Raw genomic sequence first — 22,823 nt, 5'->3', positions numbered from 1 at the left:
ACCTATCAGTTTAAGACTAAAAAAAATAGTTTTCGTTTTCATTTTTCAAGCAATAGTGACAAACTGATTCAAGTTTCTGGATTTGTTGCATTTCAGGAATATTTTAAATAAATTGTAATTAGCATTTTCTTAAATATTTATATAAATACTTTACTATTAATCAAGAAGGTAATTTGACATTGCAAACAAGGGAACAACAACATAAATTCCAATCAATACATTCAAGAAAACACAACAACTTGACTGATTTTTACAATATATTTAATTCGATTTTTTCTTACAAAACAATTCCCTCATAAACCAGAACACACAAAATGCATAAAGAAAACTGTACAGTCAGTTTCGTCATGTCTGAACGTGTTCTAAACATGAACAATGTTATCTACAACAGTGGTTCCTATCAATGTCTATCACACCAAGCGGGTCAGCTGAGCAGCCCCTCACAGGAGGGTTCGAGGAGAGGGACGCAAATATTCATGTGACACTGAAGGTAGATCCAAACAAACAACACAAGCTAGCCAATTATTTAGTAATATCAGCGAGTGTGCTGCAGTCTCTTTGTTCTTGATCTCCGGGGCTCTAGTAGCGGTGTCAAACTGCTGAATCGACCTTAAGAGATAAGCTGACGGACGTGTCGAAGAGAGGGAGGGAAGGTGACTTTTTCACAAGTAAACCGTGAGTGAGTGCGAGAGATCATTGAGAGATGATCATGTTGAAGGTCTGTTTTTATTACATGCATGTCTCAGAGCCGCCCAATACTGTAGATGCTCATTTAGAGCCACCAGGGGAGTGACTTTGGATGGGAAAGTGACTTTACGAAGCATCAGAGCCTTTTTTTAAACAGTAAGAATATATTTATTTTTGATACAGTGAGAAAACTGGGCTACCAATTTGACAAATTCCCATTCATAAACATAAATGTATGTCAAGATAGTATATTTTTCTCCTCAGTGCAACAGTGGTCTATCATTGAGTCATCAACAGGCTTTCATGCCAGAAAGTAACTTCATGGCTAATTAGCAGCAAATACCTAAATTACAAACAAGAACAACTAATCGGCTTCACTCCTGCGTTTTCTTTTTTTTCCTACCCTACACATTGCATCGCATTGAGGAGTTACAGGCACAACTACGTATTAGGAGATGATAGTTAGTATTTGATGTGGGCCGTTGTTTATTCCTGGGGATGAAAAGCAAACCACATTAGCAGATATTCTCCATTCACAAGACTCCAGCTGGACTTATGGTTCCTTAAGCACTCCTTCTGTGGAGTTTTATGTAACTGCCAAAAGGGTCAACAACTGCACATTCCTATAGGCTGTGAGTATTTGTACAGTGATCACATACTGTATGATATACAAGAGAGCTTGCTGAGATCATTTAGAAAATATCTATCTTTCCATGCAGGGACTGAGCATTAATGCTGCTTTTTCTAAAGTCCTTTACTTTTACAGTTTACATTGTATTTGATATGAAAGATGTATTTTTATTAATGAATTGATTATACTATTTTGCCTATAGCTGGTCTATGCTGGTTAAGGAAGTTCATTTAAAAAATAAATTAAAGTATATATAAAAAAATTGCAATTAAAGTGTTCTAAGTGTGTCTGTTTTATAAATAACAATTAATTAAATGTGAATTTAGGGAGAATACACATTTTGCGTGTAAAAAACAGCCAATTCACAGTAACTCATGATTTATTTTATAACCTAAAATGAGAAAACATCTCTGCCAGATGGTAAAGGATATTAACACTGAATATTAGGGGATAGTAATTGTTTTTAGTATGTTACTTTGCAATGACAAAAAACCAAAGAAAGACTGTTTTCCCCAAGACTGGCACTAATGTTAGCCCTACATCTACGAGACATTAACTGTGAATGCTGGATAAATATGAATGTTCCTCGTCACTACCGTCAAGAGGCAGACATGTTTGAGAGATTCCAGTAACTTCTGATAACATTATTACATCTGCAGATTTGCAGTGGCGTTATCTTGCTGCTCATGGATCATCATTACGATTAAAAAGCTAATTACACAACCACAGAGTGAACATACCTGCTATTTTGAAGGACAAAGAGTTGCTGGTGTTTATTCGGTTCCTGCCTCGAGACAGATAATACCGGGGTTGTTCAAAAGTAGTAATACAATGTCGATGTTTAAAACAGTACGGTAGGTTAGTGTCAGTGAAACAGGCTGTTATTCCTGTGCGAATGTGGTTGCTTTTAAAACTTTTTCTTGCAGACTAGACAGAAAGAAATCCAAATATTTTCTATGTGTAACAAAGTGGAATAACTACCACATGGCAAGTGTAGTACCTGCCTTAGAGATTGATCTTGATGCACAGCTCTCAGGGAGGAAGTAAAAATGCTCACAGCCCGTTCGATAGCGAGTTGATGGCACTTTGGCGCGGCCTCAGCATGCGGGGTCAGAGTAAAGAGGAGTCATTACCCTGAGGAAATCTGCTAAGTGGCATTTTCAGGCTCTGCAGATCAGAATTGTGCTGCAGGTACAGAATAAATGTGAGGGACAGCAGGGGGGAGATCACACCATTGCAAGAGACCGCAATATGTACTGTTCATTTCTGGTTAGGCTGCCTTTGCGAGCGAAAACATCCAATGACAACGGCTTATGGACCAATCGGGCTCTTTGGATAGACAATGTAAATAGAAGGAATTACACATGTGCATAAAGCCAACCTCTGCCGGCATGAGAAGAATGAGAGCTTTCAGAGGGAGGATACAGTACAATACCATGACAAAGGCCAATAAACTGATGGGTTGGTAGCTTTTAAAAGGACTCAGAACACACATACACTAAAGGCAGACAGGACAGACGGACAGTTTCTGGTGATTATATGCAGCACTGGTGATAACGACAAACATTGTTGAGATAAACAAAATCGGAAAGCTTTTTACTCTAAAAAAAGTGAGCATTGTGCATAGTTCATAGTTTGTTAATAACCCCTCTTCAGGTACCTATTTGCTGTGATAACATGGAAGGAAGTGCAATAATGTACAATTGTGTATAGTTAAGTGAACATAGATCACTGTTGCACTGAACGGCATTGACACTTTCTCCCAATAGAAATATCACAACAGGGTTTCTTAATGTTTTTCTCAATTACTCTAATTTTAAGTGTAGTTTTGTTACAATAAACCCAGGCATGTATCCCTCTCGCTCAGTCCCAGGGTTGAGTCCACAACTGATCTTCACATAAATCTTTATAATAGGTAATTTGGCCTGATCTTTCCTTTTTTTCCATTTACGTTTGTCTTCATCTTTCTTTTTCTTTCCCTTTTTACTCATACCTCGCCGACCCAGACGACTGTGTTTCCTCTCTTGATGTCTGACACTTCGCAGTGAGGCGATCTCTGTTTGCCATTCAGGACAAAGAGGGACTCGGCTGACGGCGTCACCAGGTACTGTCCAAACAAACCGCTGGAGACCACTACTCTGTTGGGGCCTCCCCAGGGCCAGGCTTGGGGGGCCAGGGGCTCTTTGAGGCTCCGCAGAACCTCAGTGCGGCCCGAGGACAGATCGGCAAACAGCAGGTCCTTCCCTGAGCCCGAGGTGGCGACAACCACGTGCTGGTTGGACTCCGTGAAGGACGGCTGGAAAGCCAAATCGGACACAGCTATTGGCTCGTCCACTTCCTGGTTCAGACCCAGCTCCCCCTGGAACGACACTGTCTGTACTATCAGCTTGGAGCTCTGAGGGTCGGGCGTCACAATGTAGCGGCCATCCGGCGACACAAAGGCCTGCCCAGTGATGTTCAGGTTTGGACCAATCACTGCGTCCGTCACGCTGTCGATGAGCAGCTGGGGCGGGGCTTTCAGGTGGCTCTTGCTCTCGCACTGGACGAAGTAGAAGCCGCTCAGGTGTGTGTACGCCATGCTGACCGGTATGCAGCTGTAGTTCTTCAGGCTGATGGTCTTGACGCGATGGAAGGTCTCAAGGTCGATCTTGTGTACCGCAGGTTCGTTTTTGAGGAAGACGAAGGCAAACCTAAATTGACAAAGGTCAGAGGAAAGGTTAATAGCCTTTCTAGATTTTTGGGGGCAGTGATTATCAAACATGGAGATTCTCATTAGGATTCTCATTTGCTCTTTTCTCCTTCACTTCAGTACGACAGCCGTGATGAGCGAGCAATGAGGTCGGAGGACGATGAAGGGGTTAGTGTGAGTGTGTGTGCGCAGGTTTGCTGCTTTACCTCACGTGTGTGATGATGAGGTTGGTTGGAGGAATAAAGAAGTCGCTGACCCTCTGGAAAGTCGTGCGGATGGCATGATGCACCTCTCCCACACTGGCTTGAGGAATGACCTATAGACAGTGCACAGAGCAGTATAAACATTAGGTATCTATAAGAAGGATTATTACCATGATATGGACAATGATATTTTCCTTTTTAATGTATATTGGGAGCAGAGACTGTAAGCAAAAGATTTACACAATTCCAAATAAAAATGTTATTCATTGACTCATCAACTTTGCAGATGGATATGAAAATAGTTAACTTCAAATCTGGCCAGCACTGCAATGTCAGAGTTGCAAAAACATGAATTTAAAAACCAAAAAGAACGCCATAATTTGTACTGAACCAAAATGTTAATGCTGCCTGAGATATTTTACTACAACCACAATGCTTCTGTACATTCCTATGAATATAACTACAGCCAGACTTGTTTTAGGAAATATAAGTAAGTGTTGATATCAATCTAACCTAATAACACAATAAACCACAATTTCTTGTGAAATGTTACCAAGACATAGGCTCTAGAAGATGCAGATGGAGAATGTGCGCTGAATGTAGTAAGTCTTACTAATGGCACCAAGATTGGATGGGTCTTAAAGGGCTTAATAATAATTAGTATACAGTCTGTGAGTTTGGAACCAATATATTTATTATCTGATAACTGTAGAATTCTAACTTTATTTTAATTTTGTTTTAATATCTGTTTTGGTAATTGAAAACAAAAATACTTGAAAACTAATTTCCATGAACCGGTAAAATAGCATCCAAACATTTAATCAGACATACTTTCTATGCAATGTTAGAACCAGTTACAACAAGATTGAGATCTAGTGCAGAGCTAGACAGATCAGACGCTGACATTTATCCAAGCTGAATCAGTGTTGGGGAATATGCCAATAAGTAATACATTTCAGTGCATAAATGTCAAATAAATGTTAATTAAATGGTCATTTGGAAACAGTATCTATATTACATAGTCTACCACAGATCTCTGACAAGTTTATGATTCACCTGGTCACAATGTTTCAACAAATTATAGGGATCCTTATCAAAAACATCTCACTTCTTCCTCAAAACTCCAGTATTGGTTAGGCTACAGTTAAATGCCCTGCTCATATAAAACCTGCGATAGTTAAAACTGTGACCTTTAAGCTTCATCAGAATAAAGCCTCATATTTCAGGACCTAACAGCCGGAGCTTGTCCAGATGACATGCCCATAAATCCTTTAACAGATACACATCTACAGTGCATGACTCCGGCTGATGAAAAGCGGCTCCACCTCCGTTATCTGATAAAGCATCTCACACAAAGATGGTTGTCTTCGACGCACACCCGACAATAAAATCCCCATTTCTCATGTCACACACCTGGTACTGAATCAGCATGTTTGTAAAGTGCAAGGTGGGAAGAGCGCACACTTTTGATGGGCACCGCCTCGTCCATGACACAAGCTTCATCATGCATGCCTGCTGATCAGGTCATAGCCAAGGACAAGTGGAGGTGTTTATGGGACCTACACATGTGACACTGTGCATTTATTAAAAGCAACCAGTCAACTCCTGCCCCTGCTTGCAGAATAAAACCAGCTCTTTTTCTTCAGATTTGATATTCTCAGAGAAACTCAGCTTATTGAAGCGACTCCAGGTTTAGACACCTAGGCAAATGTTGCTGGAGCGCATATAGAATATTGTATTAAAAGAAAGAACTAAGCTTAAAATCTGTTTTGATGTCCACGCCTACGCAGCTCTAGCTGAACCCCTACCTGATGCCCAGTGGGGGGGCAAATCCATGCTCCTCCCTCAGAAGTAAGAAATGCAGGAAATAAAAATAGCAGTTTAAGTTGCAGAGATGTTACTTCTGCTGCTATACTCCTCAAAAGCTTTCTCCGTCTCATCTTTTTTTAAAGAAAAATAATAGATCTGCAGGTTCTTATTCCGTGTGAAACATGAAAAGAATCCTCGTTAAAAAACAGTCATTACAACAGTTGCAGAATACAATGAGGACAGTTAATGAGGTTCAATGGAGTATCGCTCATGTATTATTAGGCAGCAGCTCAGGTCTCCAGGGCTGCAGGTGCTCTCGACTTAATGCCACTGGCTTCTCTTTGTCATCGCTCATGCTTGGATTTCCTATCCACACACTCAGCAACGAGGCCAATTGAGTTTTACTCCGGCCCCGCCTCGCCGGCTGCTCTAATACCTGTGGGGGATTTGGATCTGACTGAGTAGCTTTTGCTTTACAACAACATTCCCTCAGCCTTATTTTTTTATACTTTCCCATCTAACAACAGAACACCCATAGAAGATGGCACTCCTCAAATGCTCCACTGTATTTGTATGATTTGAATTCAATAAATCTTACAAGGCACTTTTATGTTTTACTGCGCACCGCATGTTACATGTTTTATTGTTTTATGTACTGTCAGATAACTCATCCTGTAGGTCCTGGGGAGCAATAAAGCACATTATGGATTCCCTGGAAGACTCAAAGGCACGCTGTTCCAGATCAATGCAGAACTTTAAAACTGAAATGAATACTTTGTGTCTATTAATTCCTGAGGCGTAGATCATTGATTTATAAAAGCCTGCATTAGAAAGAAAGGAGACAGATGTTTGCTGATATGCAGATCAGATCTTCATGTATTATACTCTAACAAAACACATTTTATTGGTTGCCATCAAATGTCTCCAGATTAATAGCCTTGTTAACTTGTTCTTTCATCAGATATGTATTGATTTAAGTCTTGTTATTGGACAGCTACAGTATAAACATGCAAAGGTCACAGGCTTGAATCAAATCGATGTTGCTGTTATATGGCGTGTGTTTAAATACCAAGCTACCAGATGCTCCTCATTTGAATTATACAACAGTCGTTTTCAGACTATTTTATTTATGTAATTATTGTAGGAGATATCAAACCAACTAATAACCAACATGTATAAAAAATACCTTTTAATGGATAGATTTAAAAACTAAAAGTATTTTGACAGCCTGAATTGAATACATGTAGTTTCCTCACGACTCTTTGAAATAATGATTTAATTGCAAGACTAATTGACAGATAAATGGGGAGGCACGGAGAGAAATCAAAGAGTTAAGGTCTTCCTGACACGTAGATGCAGAGTGGACTGACAGTCTGAAAGGCCACGCTCCTCTCTGCCCGGCAGTGATTCCTCCATTTATCTTCTCTAATGAATTGACAATCACACTCCCTCTGATGTTTACACAGAGGTATTGAGCCATCCTAAAACGTGGCTGCTTAAAGAAACCACACACACTGAGCTGACTACACAACTTCACATCATGTGCAGACGCAGTCATACACATGTATGGACACGAAGCAGTGCCTCTGTTAGTGACAGGCTGCTGCTGAACGGGTCAATTACTTTCAGTCCACATGATGATGGCATTATCAAACAATTTATTTGTGGTGTGATCCCCGTGGCCTGCAATCCATTATGCAATTTCCCTGCAATTGCATTTTTGAGTGATTCAACCACTGCTCTATAATTATTCATTAATGCAGAACAACTGCAGGAAGTGGATAAATTAATAAGATATAAAAAACCTTAATGTGTTTTCTGCAGTTCAGGAAGCAGACATAAATGTTATGCAAAGCTGCTCTGATTGTTTCAAATTATATGAGGTGGAAATGGTTTTGTCTGTGATTTACAAAAACATATTTTCAAATAATGTTCTACTTCATTTAAAACTATAACCTCTAAAAGAAGTTTAAAAACAACTAAAAAAAAAAAAGCCCTGACAGCCAAACAGAAACAAAGTATCTGCTATAGTAGTACACCTACACTCTGAAGAGAAGGTGCAAAACTGAAAGAAAACACACATACCGTCTACTTGGCCATGGAGATTGTACATCTTAGTAGAAAACTGCTACAAGCCACACACAGGTGGCCGTCTTTTTACAACTCTTTATTGCCACACCATAGTGGCACCTTCAGATCCAAAACAATCTACCATTACATTTTCTTTCAAAAGCCCTGTTTTTACAAAATGAAGTTTTATTTTTAGGACGACTCCAGTACCATTAACAGCTACACACTCACTAATTAACTTTCAAAATGTTCATGAACCACTTGTGTTTAAAACTAACAAAGCAAACAAAAAAGAAATAATTTATGCAGTGCATTATGCAAGTGATTCTCTGAATATAAAATGAGTCATTCCAGAGATCCTCTGAAGAGTCATACATTTGAGAGTTTATCATCCCTCTACAATCTTTTTAATGAATAGACTCCACAAACAGTAAAGACTGAACACAGCACCTCACATGATTATAATAGGATCTGTCCACGCACGCACGCACGCACGCACGCACGCACGCACGCACGCACGCACGCACGCACGCACGCACGCACGCACACACGCCCCTATGAAAACACCAACACAAGCATCCCCCAGGCACCGGCTCTGTTCCCCTCCCCTTCCCTCCATGTCCTCCCCCCTCCCCTTCCCTCCCCCCTCCCCCCTCCCCCCTCCTCCCTCACCTCACCCAATCCCCCGAGGTGGATTAAATACAATCACACCTGTGACCATTTCTCATTTGTGACGTCTCCAACACCAGTGGTCCAAAGGGACGCCATGCACCAGCCAACAGCACCGCAGCTGTGAATTACTGTTTTGCTGGCTTTGTAAATGCTCTAAAACATCCATAGATTATTTGTGGTCATGTAAATACTTATCATGTAAACAGGAAACGCAGATACACAATAAAGCTCTATTAGTCACAAGGTGCGTTTTCCTCGCATGAGGAACTTTCTGCAGTTTATATAGATTATATTCTTCCAGGAAGATAATCCCTCATCAGAGATCCCAAATACACACACAGCAAAAGTAATGATAAATAAAGAAGGGCTTTTTTTCTTTTACTATTAAAGCTACACTCGGGTGGATTTTATGTTAATAATTACAAGACTGATTTAAAAAGGAGGCTTCCACATAGATGAACAACCTGTACCATAATCAACACATTCATTAAATATTCTAAAATGTCATGCTAGTGTTGGATATGAACACTAGTACAACATTTGCAGACATGAGTGATTGACAAAGTTGCCACCAAAAAAATGTTGTATTAAACAGTAAAAATAAGCACTCAGTTCAAAAGTCTGTTTTGCCTTTAAGCGTTTTTGCAGTCTTTAGAAGCGAGTGGCACTGCTACAGAAAAAATAAACTTCTATTACATTACAAAGTTCGTTAAACATTACACACACACACACACACGCACACGCACACGCACACGCACACACACACTAACCTGAAGTGTTGGATGTGTTCTGTCCATATCCCCCCATGTTAGGACCCACACCTGGTCATGTGACTTGTCATAGAGCATCTTCACTGGAAAAGAATCTGTTGTTACTGCCTAGAAGAGATGGGCATAAAAGGAAAGAACAATATTTAATTGATATATTGAAGGTTTACTAGGCTAATCAATGATATATAATAACAACAACAATTCCACATGTAAGTAAGATTCTTTTTTCTCGAGATATCAGGCATAATGGCCTTTTTACAGATACTGTACTAAACTAAATCATTGGCTATGTTGACCTATAAATACTATTACATTTGTCCACAAAATGTCAAACTCAGAGGATCCTTTTTATTAATCATAAAAAATAAATAAAACTTTATATCAGTTTATTACCGGTGGATTGCTTAATAATAATGCTCTTGGAATCGTATTGGAGCTGACTGCGAAATCAGAAAATATTGTATAACAACCAGTACCTCGAAGATCATTTTGTTAACGCTGCAAATCACAAATGGTGCCACCATCACATTTCACAAAGGACTCATTTGAAAACATATCTGCAGCTTGCTAAAGTCCCATTGCCTACTTATGAATAGGTCATACAGTCCTTAATCAAAATGATGCAGATGTTGAAGTGAAGGAGAACGTTTTTTTTCAGCATGTGTAAGAACAGAAAGAATACAAAATAGAGGAACGAATGGAACAGGCAGATAGGAAAAAAGAGAGATGTGGAGTGTGTTCAACCTCAGGTCTGCTGCAATGTCAACAACGAGAAATAACACAATCTATTACCCTGCTTCTGGCTGGCGGACAGGGAGCTGCTGACACCCTCACCAGTGGAGCGAGACCACCAGCTCTGTGTTCAGTAATGGTAGGTCCGGCCCTCCACTCAGCACCGGTCAGCCAAGTGTCAACTCAGCATGTGTGCATGTACACTATGTGTGGACTGCATATCTGAATTGACTGGTAATAAAGCTTTTTTCTGTTGCTGCTCCCGGGCTCTAGTATAGACTCCTGTTCCACCATTGACAATTTTAAGTCACATTTTAAGTCCTACCTTTTTTTGCTTGCTTTTAGTTTAGTTTGATGGCAACATACGGCTTTGACGAATCCCCTCTTCACTCAGTTCACTTCCAGTTGCTCCTAATTTGGTTTATTTATTTGTGTCAAGACTTGATATTAAGTGCCTATCTTTGTTTATTGGTGCAAAGGACGTTATTTGTCATGTGTTTTTTCAACATGCATATGTTGTATTTAAAGTCTCTATTACAATTTATTATACTACATTTTGTCAAAATAAAGGTTGAATAATGCATTTCTAAAAATAGTCTTCTGTAGGTTCATATGGTTAAGAAGACAGTGATGGATCTCATATCTAGAGAGTTGGCCTTGCCCATTGTGTCACTTCAATTGAATTGAATTCAAACATTTATACATACTATCATATCAAGATTTCAAGCTGAATTCTGAGTCAGCAACTCTATGACTTGAAAATGTTAAAATCTTAATAAGACTTGATAAAGGGTTTCAAATGTTTCAGATTCAATAAAATGCTATCAAACCTGAACTCAAAAACAGAAAACTAAGTATGTATTACTTTATTACTAAAACACAGTTAAAAAAATACACATTGGTGTCATAGATGCATGCATAGATTCTCAATATTGTCCTTCAGGAAAAAGGAATATCTAAAACGTTGCTAAAGGATGCTCACTGAGTCTGAGAAAAGAAAAAGCATAACTAAAACCTAAAACATGACTATATACAAACAAAGCCATTGTAAGGCGTTTATGTTACTAGATCACCCAAGGTCTTGGCTACCTTCTTTTTAATTAGCCGAAATGCCGTTGTTTCCACGTGCAATGTGAGGCTGACCCAGCACAGGTCTGAAACATCAGAGTCAAGGTTAGATCCCTTTGTTCGAGAAAAGAGGAGCATTTCCTTGCATGCAACAGGATGAAAACACTCGAAAGCCTTCATTAGTGCAGCTTCTCCACATGTTTACTGCCTTCATAGTGTCTGCTGGAAATCATGAAAGGATGTAACACATTCCTAAAGGTGACATTGTATTAAAGGAAACTTTCTATCAAAAGGATGTTGATAAAAGACCCAACAATAACAAATCCTCAATAACGGCACCTGTGCTTCTCTAGGATCTATATTTCTGGTTTTCTCGTGAAAGAGAAAAGAGAATTGTTGTGTTTTAGTCCACCATTTCCGCCCAAACAGAGAATAGGCCATCTTATCTGTAACAGTCCAGGTTATGAGTATAGAGCGATTCATTTGGGTTTTCCTTCTCATACTTATAAAGGAAAGTGTTGCCCAAAGTCTTTTATTAATGTGGCAATCTAGTGTTTAGACATGTCCTCATACGCTTCCTAACCACTGCGTTCAGTCGTCTCCGTGAGGATAATAAATGCAGTGCTCTGACTTTACCATTTAAAAAAATGAAAGCAATTGTTTCGTTAATGCATTCCTTCTGTCAGTGGATTAAGTGCTTTTATTGTACTCTGCCATCTTCTCTCTTATAATAAAAGGCCATTGCTGAAAGGAAAGTTGGAAATGTGCTTTGGAAAAAAAAGGCTTTGAAATAACAAAGAAAGAGCACAGACGAAAAAAGGCTGGATGCATTAACCTCCTGCACCCATACAGTAGGTCAGAGAGGGTCTTCAAGAAAGAGAGAGAGAGAGAGGGTCGGCTGATCAAGGAGAGAAAATCAGTTTTTACAGTGTTGGAAAGAGAAAGAGAAAAAAAAGGGGGGGGGGGGGGGGGGGGGTTCTCGGTTATAGTGGGCAGCTTCTGCACCACAATGAACCAGAACACATCTCAGATTTTCCTGTCAATATATCACTTCTGTTATTGTTCTTGTGATAATATTTCATCACCAAAAGGTAAATAAACGTAGTATTCTATCACATATTCCTTTTTTTAGTGGATTTGGTTTCATTTGGAACAAGTGGAGGTCATATCTCTCAGTATTTAGTCAATCTTGTATTTCTTTTCAAAGTAAATTAGTCATATATAGCATCAGAATACCTTATTTTCTCCCAGGGAGAATGATTTATGATAGTTGCAATATTTTAGAATAAAAGATATAACAATTAAAATTAAATAAAAAACACAAAAATACAATTATTTATAAACATATGACGTGAAAGTAAAAACGTGCAATAAAGATAAAATAAAATAGAATATAAATGATGAAAACCAGGTTATTGTTCGAAATGTAAAGTGTTATACAGTTATGACCCTAAGTAATATGAGTATTGCACAGTTAAATAATTACAAGTGATACAGCCTGAGTGACATTATGGAATAAGTTGAGTTGGAAATATCTTCCCTTTAAACTGAAGGAGAAGAAGAAAGTTTTTCACTGCTTCCTGCTCACTTTGCCGTCTCTCTCATCCTGCTACTCAGACTTTCACTTAACTCCCTTCTGCTCTCCCGCCTCCTTCTCCTTGAGTTAGGCCTATTTCCTCTCATCCTGTACCTCACTATAAATGATGTTGACCCTGGGAAGAACCCCTGAGGGATTCAGTCTCTAAACAGCCGTTACAGGCAAGATGAATGGTGAGGCAGCCAGCACCCACCTGGGCACCATATTGTTTCGGGCGCTTGAGGTGCATTTGATTTATTTCCCCTTGCATGTGGTCTTCTTACATCTGTGGCATTTCAGGAGCAAGACAAGTTAAATCGAATGCACCTAATGTGGGTGATGCTGTTTGACTGGAAGCCAAACACGCTCGCAAGTAATGTTTATCGACTGGATTTGTATTCTGTTAGCTTTTAAAGAAACCAAGACTTGGGCTTAACTTAGCTATGGATACTGGAGTAAAGGTTTCAAAATAAAATATGTCAGTTTGGCCATCTTAAATCTTTAAATGGAAATGCAATTAACAAAAGCATTTCCTCGACCTGATGAGCTTTCTATTCTAGCAGGCCTTTTTTTTTACTTTGATTTGTTAACTCTGAGTTGGTTCCAAATGTAACATCTGTGACCATTATGGTATCATGTTAAAGTTGTATGTTGTAGGCGAAAAAATGAGGCATCTTGAACAGTTGATGAGCCATGTGCTGTAGAATGGAAATATGTAAACAAATAAACAATATCATCATGTGTTGCAGTGTAGAAAAAGGAAATTGCCGTCCAAGCCTGTGTGATGGCTGTGTGAATACAGTAACAACCTCGGTATCACAGCGGTAGTACGTTTGCTTCACTTGAAAAAAAAGCCCAAAGCTGGGTGTGAACATTGTGCGGTTTTGGATATAGAGTTTTGCTGCAGTTGCAAGAGTATAAACTACTTTTAATCCAATAAATAGCCAATAATGCTATCCCAAACTCTGGTATGATTCGACAGAATATGTGGATGGAACTTACAACCCTTCTTTGCCTCTCAGATACTTCATATCTGAGATGTTTCTGAGACTTTGGTGCTCCACCCACCTGCACCACCTTCTGCGTCTGAACATCGACCACCAGCAGTCGGCTCAGGAGGGGCTGGGTCACGTAGATGTACTTATCCCTGACGTTGACTGCTGAGGACCACACACAGTGCTGAGGTGACACCCCCTCACCCTTAGGGCACATCTCCTCCTGGGGTGACCAAACAGGCAACAGAGAGGATGATAGGAGGTATGGGAATTGTTTCATTATCATTAAAAGTACAATTTGGAAAGGTAAACAATTGTTAATATGCAATACAAATACATCTACAAATCATCAATTCAACTTTCAAAATATATAGCAATTACTGTTCTCTTTTTAGACTTTATTGATAAGATTAAATGTACAAATTATTTTGACAAAGTACAGTTCAGTACATTTTTGGTACTGGGAGTGAAGGCAAGGCAAGAAAAAAAGAGCTGACATACAATCAAATAAAAATGTGCACTGCAGAGCATGCTATACAATTAAATTAAGGACAAAAGGACTGAACAACTAATATGAAATTCTGCCATATAACCCAGTCCTACCAGACATGCATACTTCATTCCAATAATAATATTACTATATTATGTAATATTATTATTATTGATAACACACATTTATTTCATAATGAGTGTTTTCACTTTTAAGTGTGTAACTTTCCAAATATATAAACCATAACTGGCTAAGGAAACACTGCACTTAAAGGCTCTGCAGCATGCTGTCTTTGCTGACAAGACATTTATTCACACACTCCTCTACACACACAACATATATACTAGTATGTAATCACAAATACACACAACCACACACACATATACAACGTCAGACACACATGCAAGAGTTTTCACCTTCTCTCCACCTCACCAAAGTGGAGAAAGTGCTGTTTACAGCAGGAACTGGCTAACACATGGCTTATTGAGTTTGTATTGATCTCTAATACAATTACAGGGTCCTGTAAAACCCAAATCCCTCAGAGGAACAAGCGACTTTTACCATCTAAAGCCCATTGCTCTGAGAGAGGGATGTTCTCCAGAAACCTCAGGGTCTGTAGTATAGACTCTATATTGGTGCAAGCTGTCGACTAATGGACACGAGTAATCCCATTACATTAGTTAGGTGAGGAGCCCCGCTCTGACAACAGGGAGGACATCGAAGGAAGGATAGCCTTCATTTTGGTCGCAATCTTTTTACACTAAAACCCTCCTAGATAACTACAGAAATAGATAGATAGATAGATGGATAGATAGATAGAGATAGATAGATAGAGAGAGAGATAGATAGATAGACAGACAGATAGATAGATAGATAGATAGATAGACAGATAGATAGATAGATAGATAGATAGATAGACAGATAGATAGATAGATAGATAGATAGATAGATAGACAGATAGATAGATACACAGATAGATAGATAGATAGATAGATGGATAGATAGATAGAGAGAGAGAGAGAGAGAGAGATAGATAGAGAGAGAGAGAGAGATAGATAGATAGATAGAGAGAGAGAGAGAGAGAGATATAGATAGATAGATGGAATCTATTAAGTTGTATATGGAGGAATATTGAAACTTTAATATAGGTTAGTGTAACCTGAAATTACCAATTAGTAATATACATCAATCTTATTGAATCTATAACACAATTTAAACCTGACAGCAAAATAATGGCATAACGTGCACTTACATATGTAGCAACAATCCTCTCTGCCCGCTGCATGTGTTTGCGTATCTCACATTCACTGGGCTGAAGAACAGTGATACCCTCATCAGAAAACACATAGAACATGTTTCCCACGCTCAACCCTGGAAGAGAACACAGAAGACAGACAAAGGTTGAAACACGCTTGAAGAAAAAAACAACAAATACAAATTTACAACAACAGAATATCCCGCTCCCATCTTATCTGACATTTGTGACTGGCATTTCAATTTCCCTGCTCGAGGACTCCTGTTAGCGTGCTATCGCGTTAGCGGGGATGGGCAGTGTGTGTCTGCCAGCCATTTTGACAAAGCCTACAAAGGGCCCTGTCAGCAACACGCCAACCACATACTGTAGCAAGAAGCATCAAATTAAAGGCATTGCCTCAAATAGGAAACATTTCACATCTCGACGTGTAAACAGCTGCTGATGAGTTAGCATCACAGTCTGATGCTGAGGCATTTGGATGATTCGACAGCAGTCTATTACTGCCGGCAGGAACACATCACATGAGCACAGATGATAAGCATAAGCACATAAACACACTTGCGGCATTGACAAAAACTGTGATGATGATTGATTTGTCAGGCTGTCATAACGCTGTGAGATAAACATAGTACACCAAAGAAGCACACTGAATATGCACACCCTGTATGAATACAGAGACAAAAAACAAGCACTTGCACAACACACACAAACACACACACAGTTAATGAGGCAGCTTTGAGTGCTGATAGTGTTTAGAAATAATCCAAATGCTTACACGTCGTTTGGTTTTGTGGTAAACCTGATGTGGTGATGATGTATATAAAACAGATTGTGTTTGTATTGCACTCTAAACCGCAGCGGTTTTCCAGTGCAGTAGTAAAACTGTTCTTGTGGCCGTACTGATGTAATATATAGTATAAGGACAGCATGGATTTTTATACTGCTGAACACCACAAAGTTGTTTTCGTGTAGCCACCACACTTGGTCTGTGGTTTTATTTGCATAATGCATGAAATCCCTGCTTGTGTGTAAATGCTTCCTCCCCAGGTGATCTGAAAAATAGATTAGAAAGCACTCCAGAAAAAAAAGAAACATCCTGGGCACAAAAGGAAGAAAGCAAGGTTGGAAGTAAAGTTTTGCTGGAGAGAAAACAGTGTTGTGATTCTTCTGGACAGTACAGCAAACGTGTTGGAAAATGCAGATATTCAGCTGCAGGCCCTGAAGAGCCACAAACTATGCCCACCATTTTTTCCTATTCACAAGAGTATAAAAGTTTTTTTTTTTTTACTTTAATGAATTACCTTCTTCTCTCCACAGAATGTTCGCAACTGCAGATTCAGCCACCCAGCAATAGAAAGGGAAAAGAGGGGGAAAACATTAAATCACCTTCAGAAAAAAAAGACAGATCATCCAAGAAAGAGAGGGGGTGATTGATCTCATGTCATGCCAAGACCAAACATATTTGACAGCTACAAAATGTTCCTTTCTGCTGTTGACAGGATCATATTTCCTCTTAAATCAAGAGATCAAACGGAAGTCAGAGATTATTCTGTTTAATCTTAACTGGCCCGATAAACTCTTTCTCGATGGCGATTGTTAACTCGTCAAAATGATGCAATCTAATGAAAGAACCGATATCAAAGTAACATAAAATATGTAATTTGGGTGCTTGTCCCTGGCTATAAAATATGGGATAAAATAAGCTGCCTGAGGTTCATTTTTAGTTCAAAACTCCATACATCTGTTGGGTTCATCAAGCTGGTAGCATGATCGCAGCACTACTATGAAAAGGATTATATAACTTAACCTAATTACTACTAACACTATTATCTAACAAGCAGCCATGCCATGAGGATTTACACCAATATACTGTTTAAACTATCTTTCTGGAACAAAAAGTGGGTGCGAGGACTTATTTCTGGCTTTATCTTTAACAGAGATAATGTTCTTTGACTTACGGGTCTTCTTGGCCGAGTCTTCAACAAACAGAGAGGAGATATCCTCGTCCACGCCAACCTCGTTCTTGGCGATGCATGTGTAGGCTCCAGTGTCCTCGTACCGGACGCTGCCAATGAAGAGCTCACTACCATTGGCTACGAGAACAGAAACACAAAAGGAAAGAAAATGAAAGGAAACATGTTACTGAAGCAGGTACATGTTGCTACATTATTTGATATCTTGCATTTGGAAACAAGAAAGGCTTCAGAACAACCATCTTTAACTTTTTTGTGGGTTTAGTACACTACATACCGTTGGAATACAATATGTTGTAACTCTTCCCATGAAATGATTGTGTGTGCAAATAGTCGTGGTCCTGCCTGACTTTCATCATACTACTTCCCTGATGACTCCCACAGGATTGTTGACAGCCTCGTGGATTCATCTTCTTATTATAGACACATGCATTGCCAAACATTTGGTCTACCAATGTTGTAAATGTATTATCTTTTCGATTTACACACGGCATCTATTGCACGTCTGTCCGTCCTGGGAGAGGGATCCCTCCTCTGTTGCTCTCCCTGAGGTTTCTCCCATGTTCCCCTTTAAACTGTGGGGTTTTTCCTTCTTTGGAAGTTTTTCCTTGTACGATGTGAGGGTCTAAGGACAGAGGGTGTCGTATTGTCATACTGATATTCTGTACAAACTGTGAAGTCCACTGAGACAAATGTAACATTTGTGATATTGGGCTATATAAATAAACAGTGATTGATTGATTGATAAAAAGAGGAATGTGTCTGAAAACAAAAGCATTCCAACTTTATGGGCGAGTATAATCAGAGTATATACAGTATAACATTTTTAAACCATTGTTTTTTTGTAATACTTAAATATACCAATAGCATAGCCTGGGAGAAAAAAGCATGTTGTTAATCTTATGTCAAGTATACATAGCAGAACGTTTGTTGATATCGACATGAATTGAACTGAAGAAGGCTTCTTTTTCTGAAATATGTTTGATATTGAAGTAACTTTCCATCAGCATGACAATAAATGCTCAATGTTTTATGCCATTACATATCCTGCATTCTAATATAATAGCTTAGTTTCACACTTTATTTATTTCCCCACATATTCTGTACAATGCTGCATTGTTTGCATGAAGTTGCAGCTGCAGGTGAGGTGGGTGGAGGTGACAGGTGATGTTGGATGTTAGGACACAGAGGTCGAGGGAGGAGGCGGACGCTCTGATGTTTGCTGCAGCATCAAGCTCTGTGATGTACAGCTGCACTCTGATCCCTCCTGTCCTGCATGTAGCTCTGCATTAAACACCACACTTCACAGCACTGGGAGAGTGAATTATGTTGGGTGTCACAGCGCTGCTTTGATAGATCTTGTGTAAGAACATAAACGCTGCATCCGTTTCCAATTATTTTACAAATATTTAAGTATCTATAGCATCTATACACCTCTAGAATATTCCCACTTTGAGGATATAAACAAAGGGTCTTTTTGCTCTCTATGTTGTTAAAACACACTCAAGTGCCTTCCTGCAGGAACACTATTTAATTAACAAACAACCAAAAGGACTGCAGCCTTCAAGATAAGTGTTCTATTTTATACGTTGAAAATGATGTCTGCCCTATAATTAATGCCTAGTGGGTCGTAAAACACGTTACAAAAGTTGACGCAAAGCTTTTCACATAAAGTGAAACGTCTTTTGGCTTCTGATAATAATTATCTTTTATCAAGGGAAAAGAGCTTTGAAGTAAAAAGTGCCTTGAAGCAGGCCTTCATAGAATGAGACACCAGTTTAATTACTTCTAATTCATAATTATGTTGTGATCAATTCTTATTGAAAACCACTGAATCAGCCACTCATTAAATGAGTCTCTTTATCCCTATTTTGCAGGCTTGTAGCTGTTTGCAATGACAGGGATTTTGAGAAGGATTGGTGTTTTAAACATAGGAGTTAGAACTTTTAGTCTTCTTTACTTCTACCCTTGAGCTTGTTGTTGTAAGGGCAAATGAGGAATTTATGATTCAATGGGGCTATACTCAATATATATATTCACAATGGATAACATTACTATTCGTATGTTGAAATGGTTTAACCATCAGGTACATGTGTATGATGGTTAATATAGTTCTAGAAAGACAGTAAATTAGAACCGGTGTAGAAAATTGCAATTTGTTCATCTCTATAAATATAAATCTGAAAAAGAAACAGGAATGGGATGGAACAGATCTCATTCCTCTGAGATTGGGACAGGGAAGGATTTAGCTTTCATTCATTTGAGATGCAATTGGAAATCCACTCTTGTGTTACCCTCTACTGTATCCCAAATGAATGATTATCTGTGCAAGATCCTAGTTAAAGTATTGTGAGCTTTCTTCATGACACTTAAGATACTTTTTTCTGTGACTTCATAAAAAGTAGAAATCCAGTAGTCTCACAGCTCCAAATCCAAAGTGCTGCGTCACTCTGAAGAAAGGCCCCACATATTGTTATTCTGCTATGAGGGAAAACACTAAGCTTGTTTGTGCTTCTTTGACTGAATACAGATGTCTTGGGCAGCGTAAAACACAGGATTCAACGACAGTGTCTTTTCAAAACAGTACAAAGGCAGGCAGTAGGAGAGGAGAATGTTGTGTGAAATTTGGCGGTAAATGGCAGGTTTACTGTATACCTTAATCTTAATCCAGTGGGACTGAATATTAAACTAATCATTTAGCTCAGTCTTCACTCAACAGCCACAATGCAGCCTGTTCCCTCAGATGACCTTGATTAACGTGGAATTTGAGTTGTGTGATAACGATAATGTGCTGAGCCTTCTTCACACAAAGCATTGGGGTTAAAAAGACCCATAATGTCACACATCAGGATATCACTGAAGCTGTGTTAAGAGGTTTGCTATACAAACTGAACAACAGGGAATATCAGGCAAAGATCAATTTGATGTTTCAGCACCGCAAACGGTTCCAGAACACAGTTTCATTCATTCAGCAACACAAAGCAGTTTCTCTCTTTACTGTTCAACTGTGGCTTACAATCAATACTCCTCACTACCATCTGTCAGTGTGCAGTTTTACAGAAGCCACATACTGTATAAAGATAAAGGCAACACTTTTACACTGCTTTTATTACACTCCTGACATGTGAGATATGTGGAAATGAAATAAAAGAATCATACCTTTTATGCTTTTGATATCTTTTCTAAGGCAATGCTGGACAACAATGGTCATTTATATACTTTTCCACTCTAGTTTTTTAACTTAACTATATCTTTTTTATAAAACCAGCCTAAATAATCACTGTGAGGGGGACGCATGCCCCTTGCCCATATTAGTTGGCAAATCTGTAAGTGTAGCCACTGCAGTGTTTATGTGCTGGTGAACCTTGCAAACCCTCCCATGTTTGAGTGTGTGAGGGGTTGATAACAGGCTATTACCACAGGTAATGACCCACACACAGACAATAAACTCTCCCTTAATGAGAACCAGGACATAAAAGGAAAAGTCGTGCTTCACTTTGCTCCTTCTCTCTTATATTGAGAGTGTCTCTTAAAAAACACCATTCTAGTCTAGAGAGCTGCCGTCGACTCTCCCACACACTATATATTTCATCTTATTTGCTTATTTTATTTTCTCCATTTATATTCGACTTCTAAAGATGAAGTAGTTGGGCAAAATAGAGATAGTTAAAGGACTGCAATCTGTGTTTCATCAACTTGGTAGAGAATGTAAATGGAACTGAAGTGTTGTTGATCTGTTACATAAGCACTCAGGATTATTAGAACACAACAGAAACACGTAAACAGTGGTGATTGAAGTTAAAGCATATATTGTCTTAAAACAGTATAGGAGCCAGAATACTTGCGACAAGTCTATCTGGAGCATGTGTGTACACCGAGACAATTTAACAGGTTTTAACATTTAACATTTACATAACATAAGTGGCCCCTCACCTATTTACTTAGGGTTTAGCACATGTCAGCAGGTAACACACTTATATATGAACTGATAATGCCATCAACAGTACAGCTTGCTCATTCAAAAGCAAAATTAAACAATACTGCAGAGTTTTAAATATTAGTTAATAATATATTCAACACCAGCTTTATTTTCAAGCTTTTTTTGCATCATCTATATGCTCTGCCTTGTTTATAAAGGATTCTGCAGTGTTGGCATACTGCAGCTCTGTTGGTTGGTAATACTAATTGAAAAACACTGCATGTGACAAAAAGTCTGCTAAAACGCTGACAGCTCTTCAAAAAAAAAAATATCAAAAACTCCCCACCTATGAGAGCGAGCTGTGTGGAGGATCTGGGCAGCAGGTCCATGCCGTTCTTCAGCCAGAGGAGCTTGGGATTCGGGATGCCGTCGGCGTGGCAATGGAGGCTGGCAGATACGCCGGGCTCCTGGGCCTGCGTCTCCGGGTAGACCAGGATCACTGGAGGGACTGGACGCACAAACACAAACAAAACCGAAGACACAAACAGGGAGAGAGCAGAGGCGCGAGTGAAAACCTAATTACACACTGTTTCATGGTAGCTCCTAGGGGAACATAGCACAAACACCCACACACGCAGTGGGCAGAGAGGAATTTGTCTCACCACAGCATGGAATATATTCACACATAACAAGAACCCAAGAGCTCTGGGGCTGCTTTATTACAGCTCGAGTCCTGCATGAAATAGATGTTGGACGTATCTACCACTTACCACCTCCTCCGGGGAGAAGAGCGCAAATGAATATGGAGGAAATGAGGGGGGAAATGAAATATGAGGTAATAGTTTATCGGAACAGGTAAAATTTCATTTTTCTGCTTTGGATGCTGGGCACATTTCAACGCCGGTGGATGCTGCCAAAATCCTGATGCCCCCCCCCTGACTTTCCAGGAGTTCAATCACCTCTAACATTCAATCTACAACCTTCCCCCTTATGCAATATTAATGTCGCTTCTGGTGCTTGCTGCAAACTTATTTCAGTTTTTCCTTAACTTTCTTCTTCCCCTTTTTATTAGTTAATGTAAAAGTAATACATGTAGTATTATTACGTTATGGTATTTGTACTTTGGGTCTATTTGTTAATTCTGGTTCCATTTAGTTTTTATTTACCTTTTCCTTTACTCACACACAAGTGTTTATACCTCCGCCATACCCTCAGCCTGTCTGTCTTATCATCTGTGATCTCTACATTTTATATCAATCATTTGTTTGGTTTTTCTACAATCTT

General features: G+C 39.2%; 1 protein-coding gene across 4 annotated transcripts in view; it reads right to left on the bottom strand.

Annotated features, from left to right (window-relative positions):
* Window positions 1-244: 244 nt before the first annotated feature.
* Window positions 245-22,823, bottom strand: part of fstl4 (follistatin-like 4) — a 185,291-nt gene continuing 162,712 nt past the window's right edge. For 2 of the 4 annotated variants that reach the window (XM_034140407.1, XM_034140408.1), the window contains exons 9-16: window positions 21,886-22,047; window positions 17,606-17,740; window positions 16,949-16,975; window positions 15,645-15,763; window positions 13,976-14,125; window positions 9,532-9,639; window positions 4,214-4,323; window positions 245-4,008 (exon numbers count right to left, since the gene is read on the bottom strand). In XM_034140407.1, the coding sequence (XP_033996298.1) occupies window positions 3,306-4,008; window positions 4,214-4,323; window positions 9,532-9,639; window positions 13,976-14,125; window positions 15,645-15,763; window positions 16,949-16,975; window positions 17,606-17,740; window positions 21,886-22,047 (1,514 nt within the window). In that variant the 3' untranslated portion in view covers window positions 245-3,305. The remainder of the gene's footprint in view (window positions 4,009-4,213; window positions 4,324-9,531; window positions 9,640-13,975; window positions 14,126-15,644; window positions 15,764-16,948; window positions 16,976-17,605; window positions 17,741-21,885; window positions 22,048-22,823) is intronic. The other 2 variants (XM_034140410.1, XM_034140411.1) reach the window with 1 other exon arrangement.

The sequence above is a fragment of the Trematomus bernacchii genome, unplaced genomic scaffold (genome assembly GCF_902827165.1).
Source record: "Trematomus bernacchii unplaced genomic scaffold, fTreBer1.1, whole genome shotgun sequence".
Taxonomy (NCBI): domain Eukaryota; kingdom Metazoa; phylum Chordata; class Actinopteri; order Perciformes; family Nototheniidae; genus Trematomus; species Trematomus bernacchii.
Note: the sequence above shows the minus strand (reverse complement) of the source record. Positions and strands in the feature narration are given on the sequence as shown.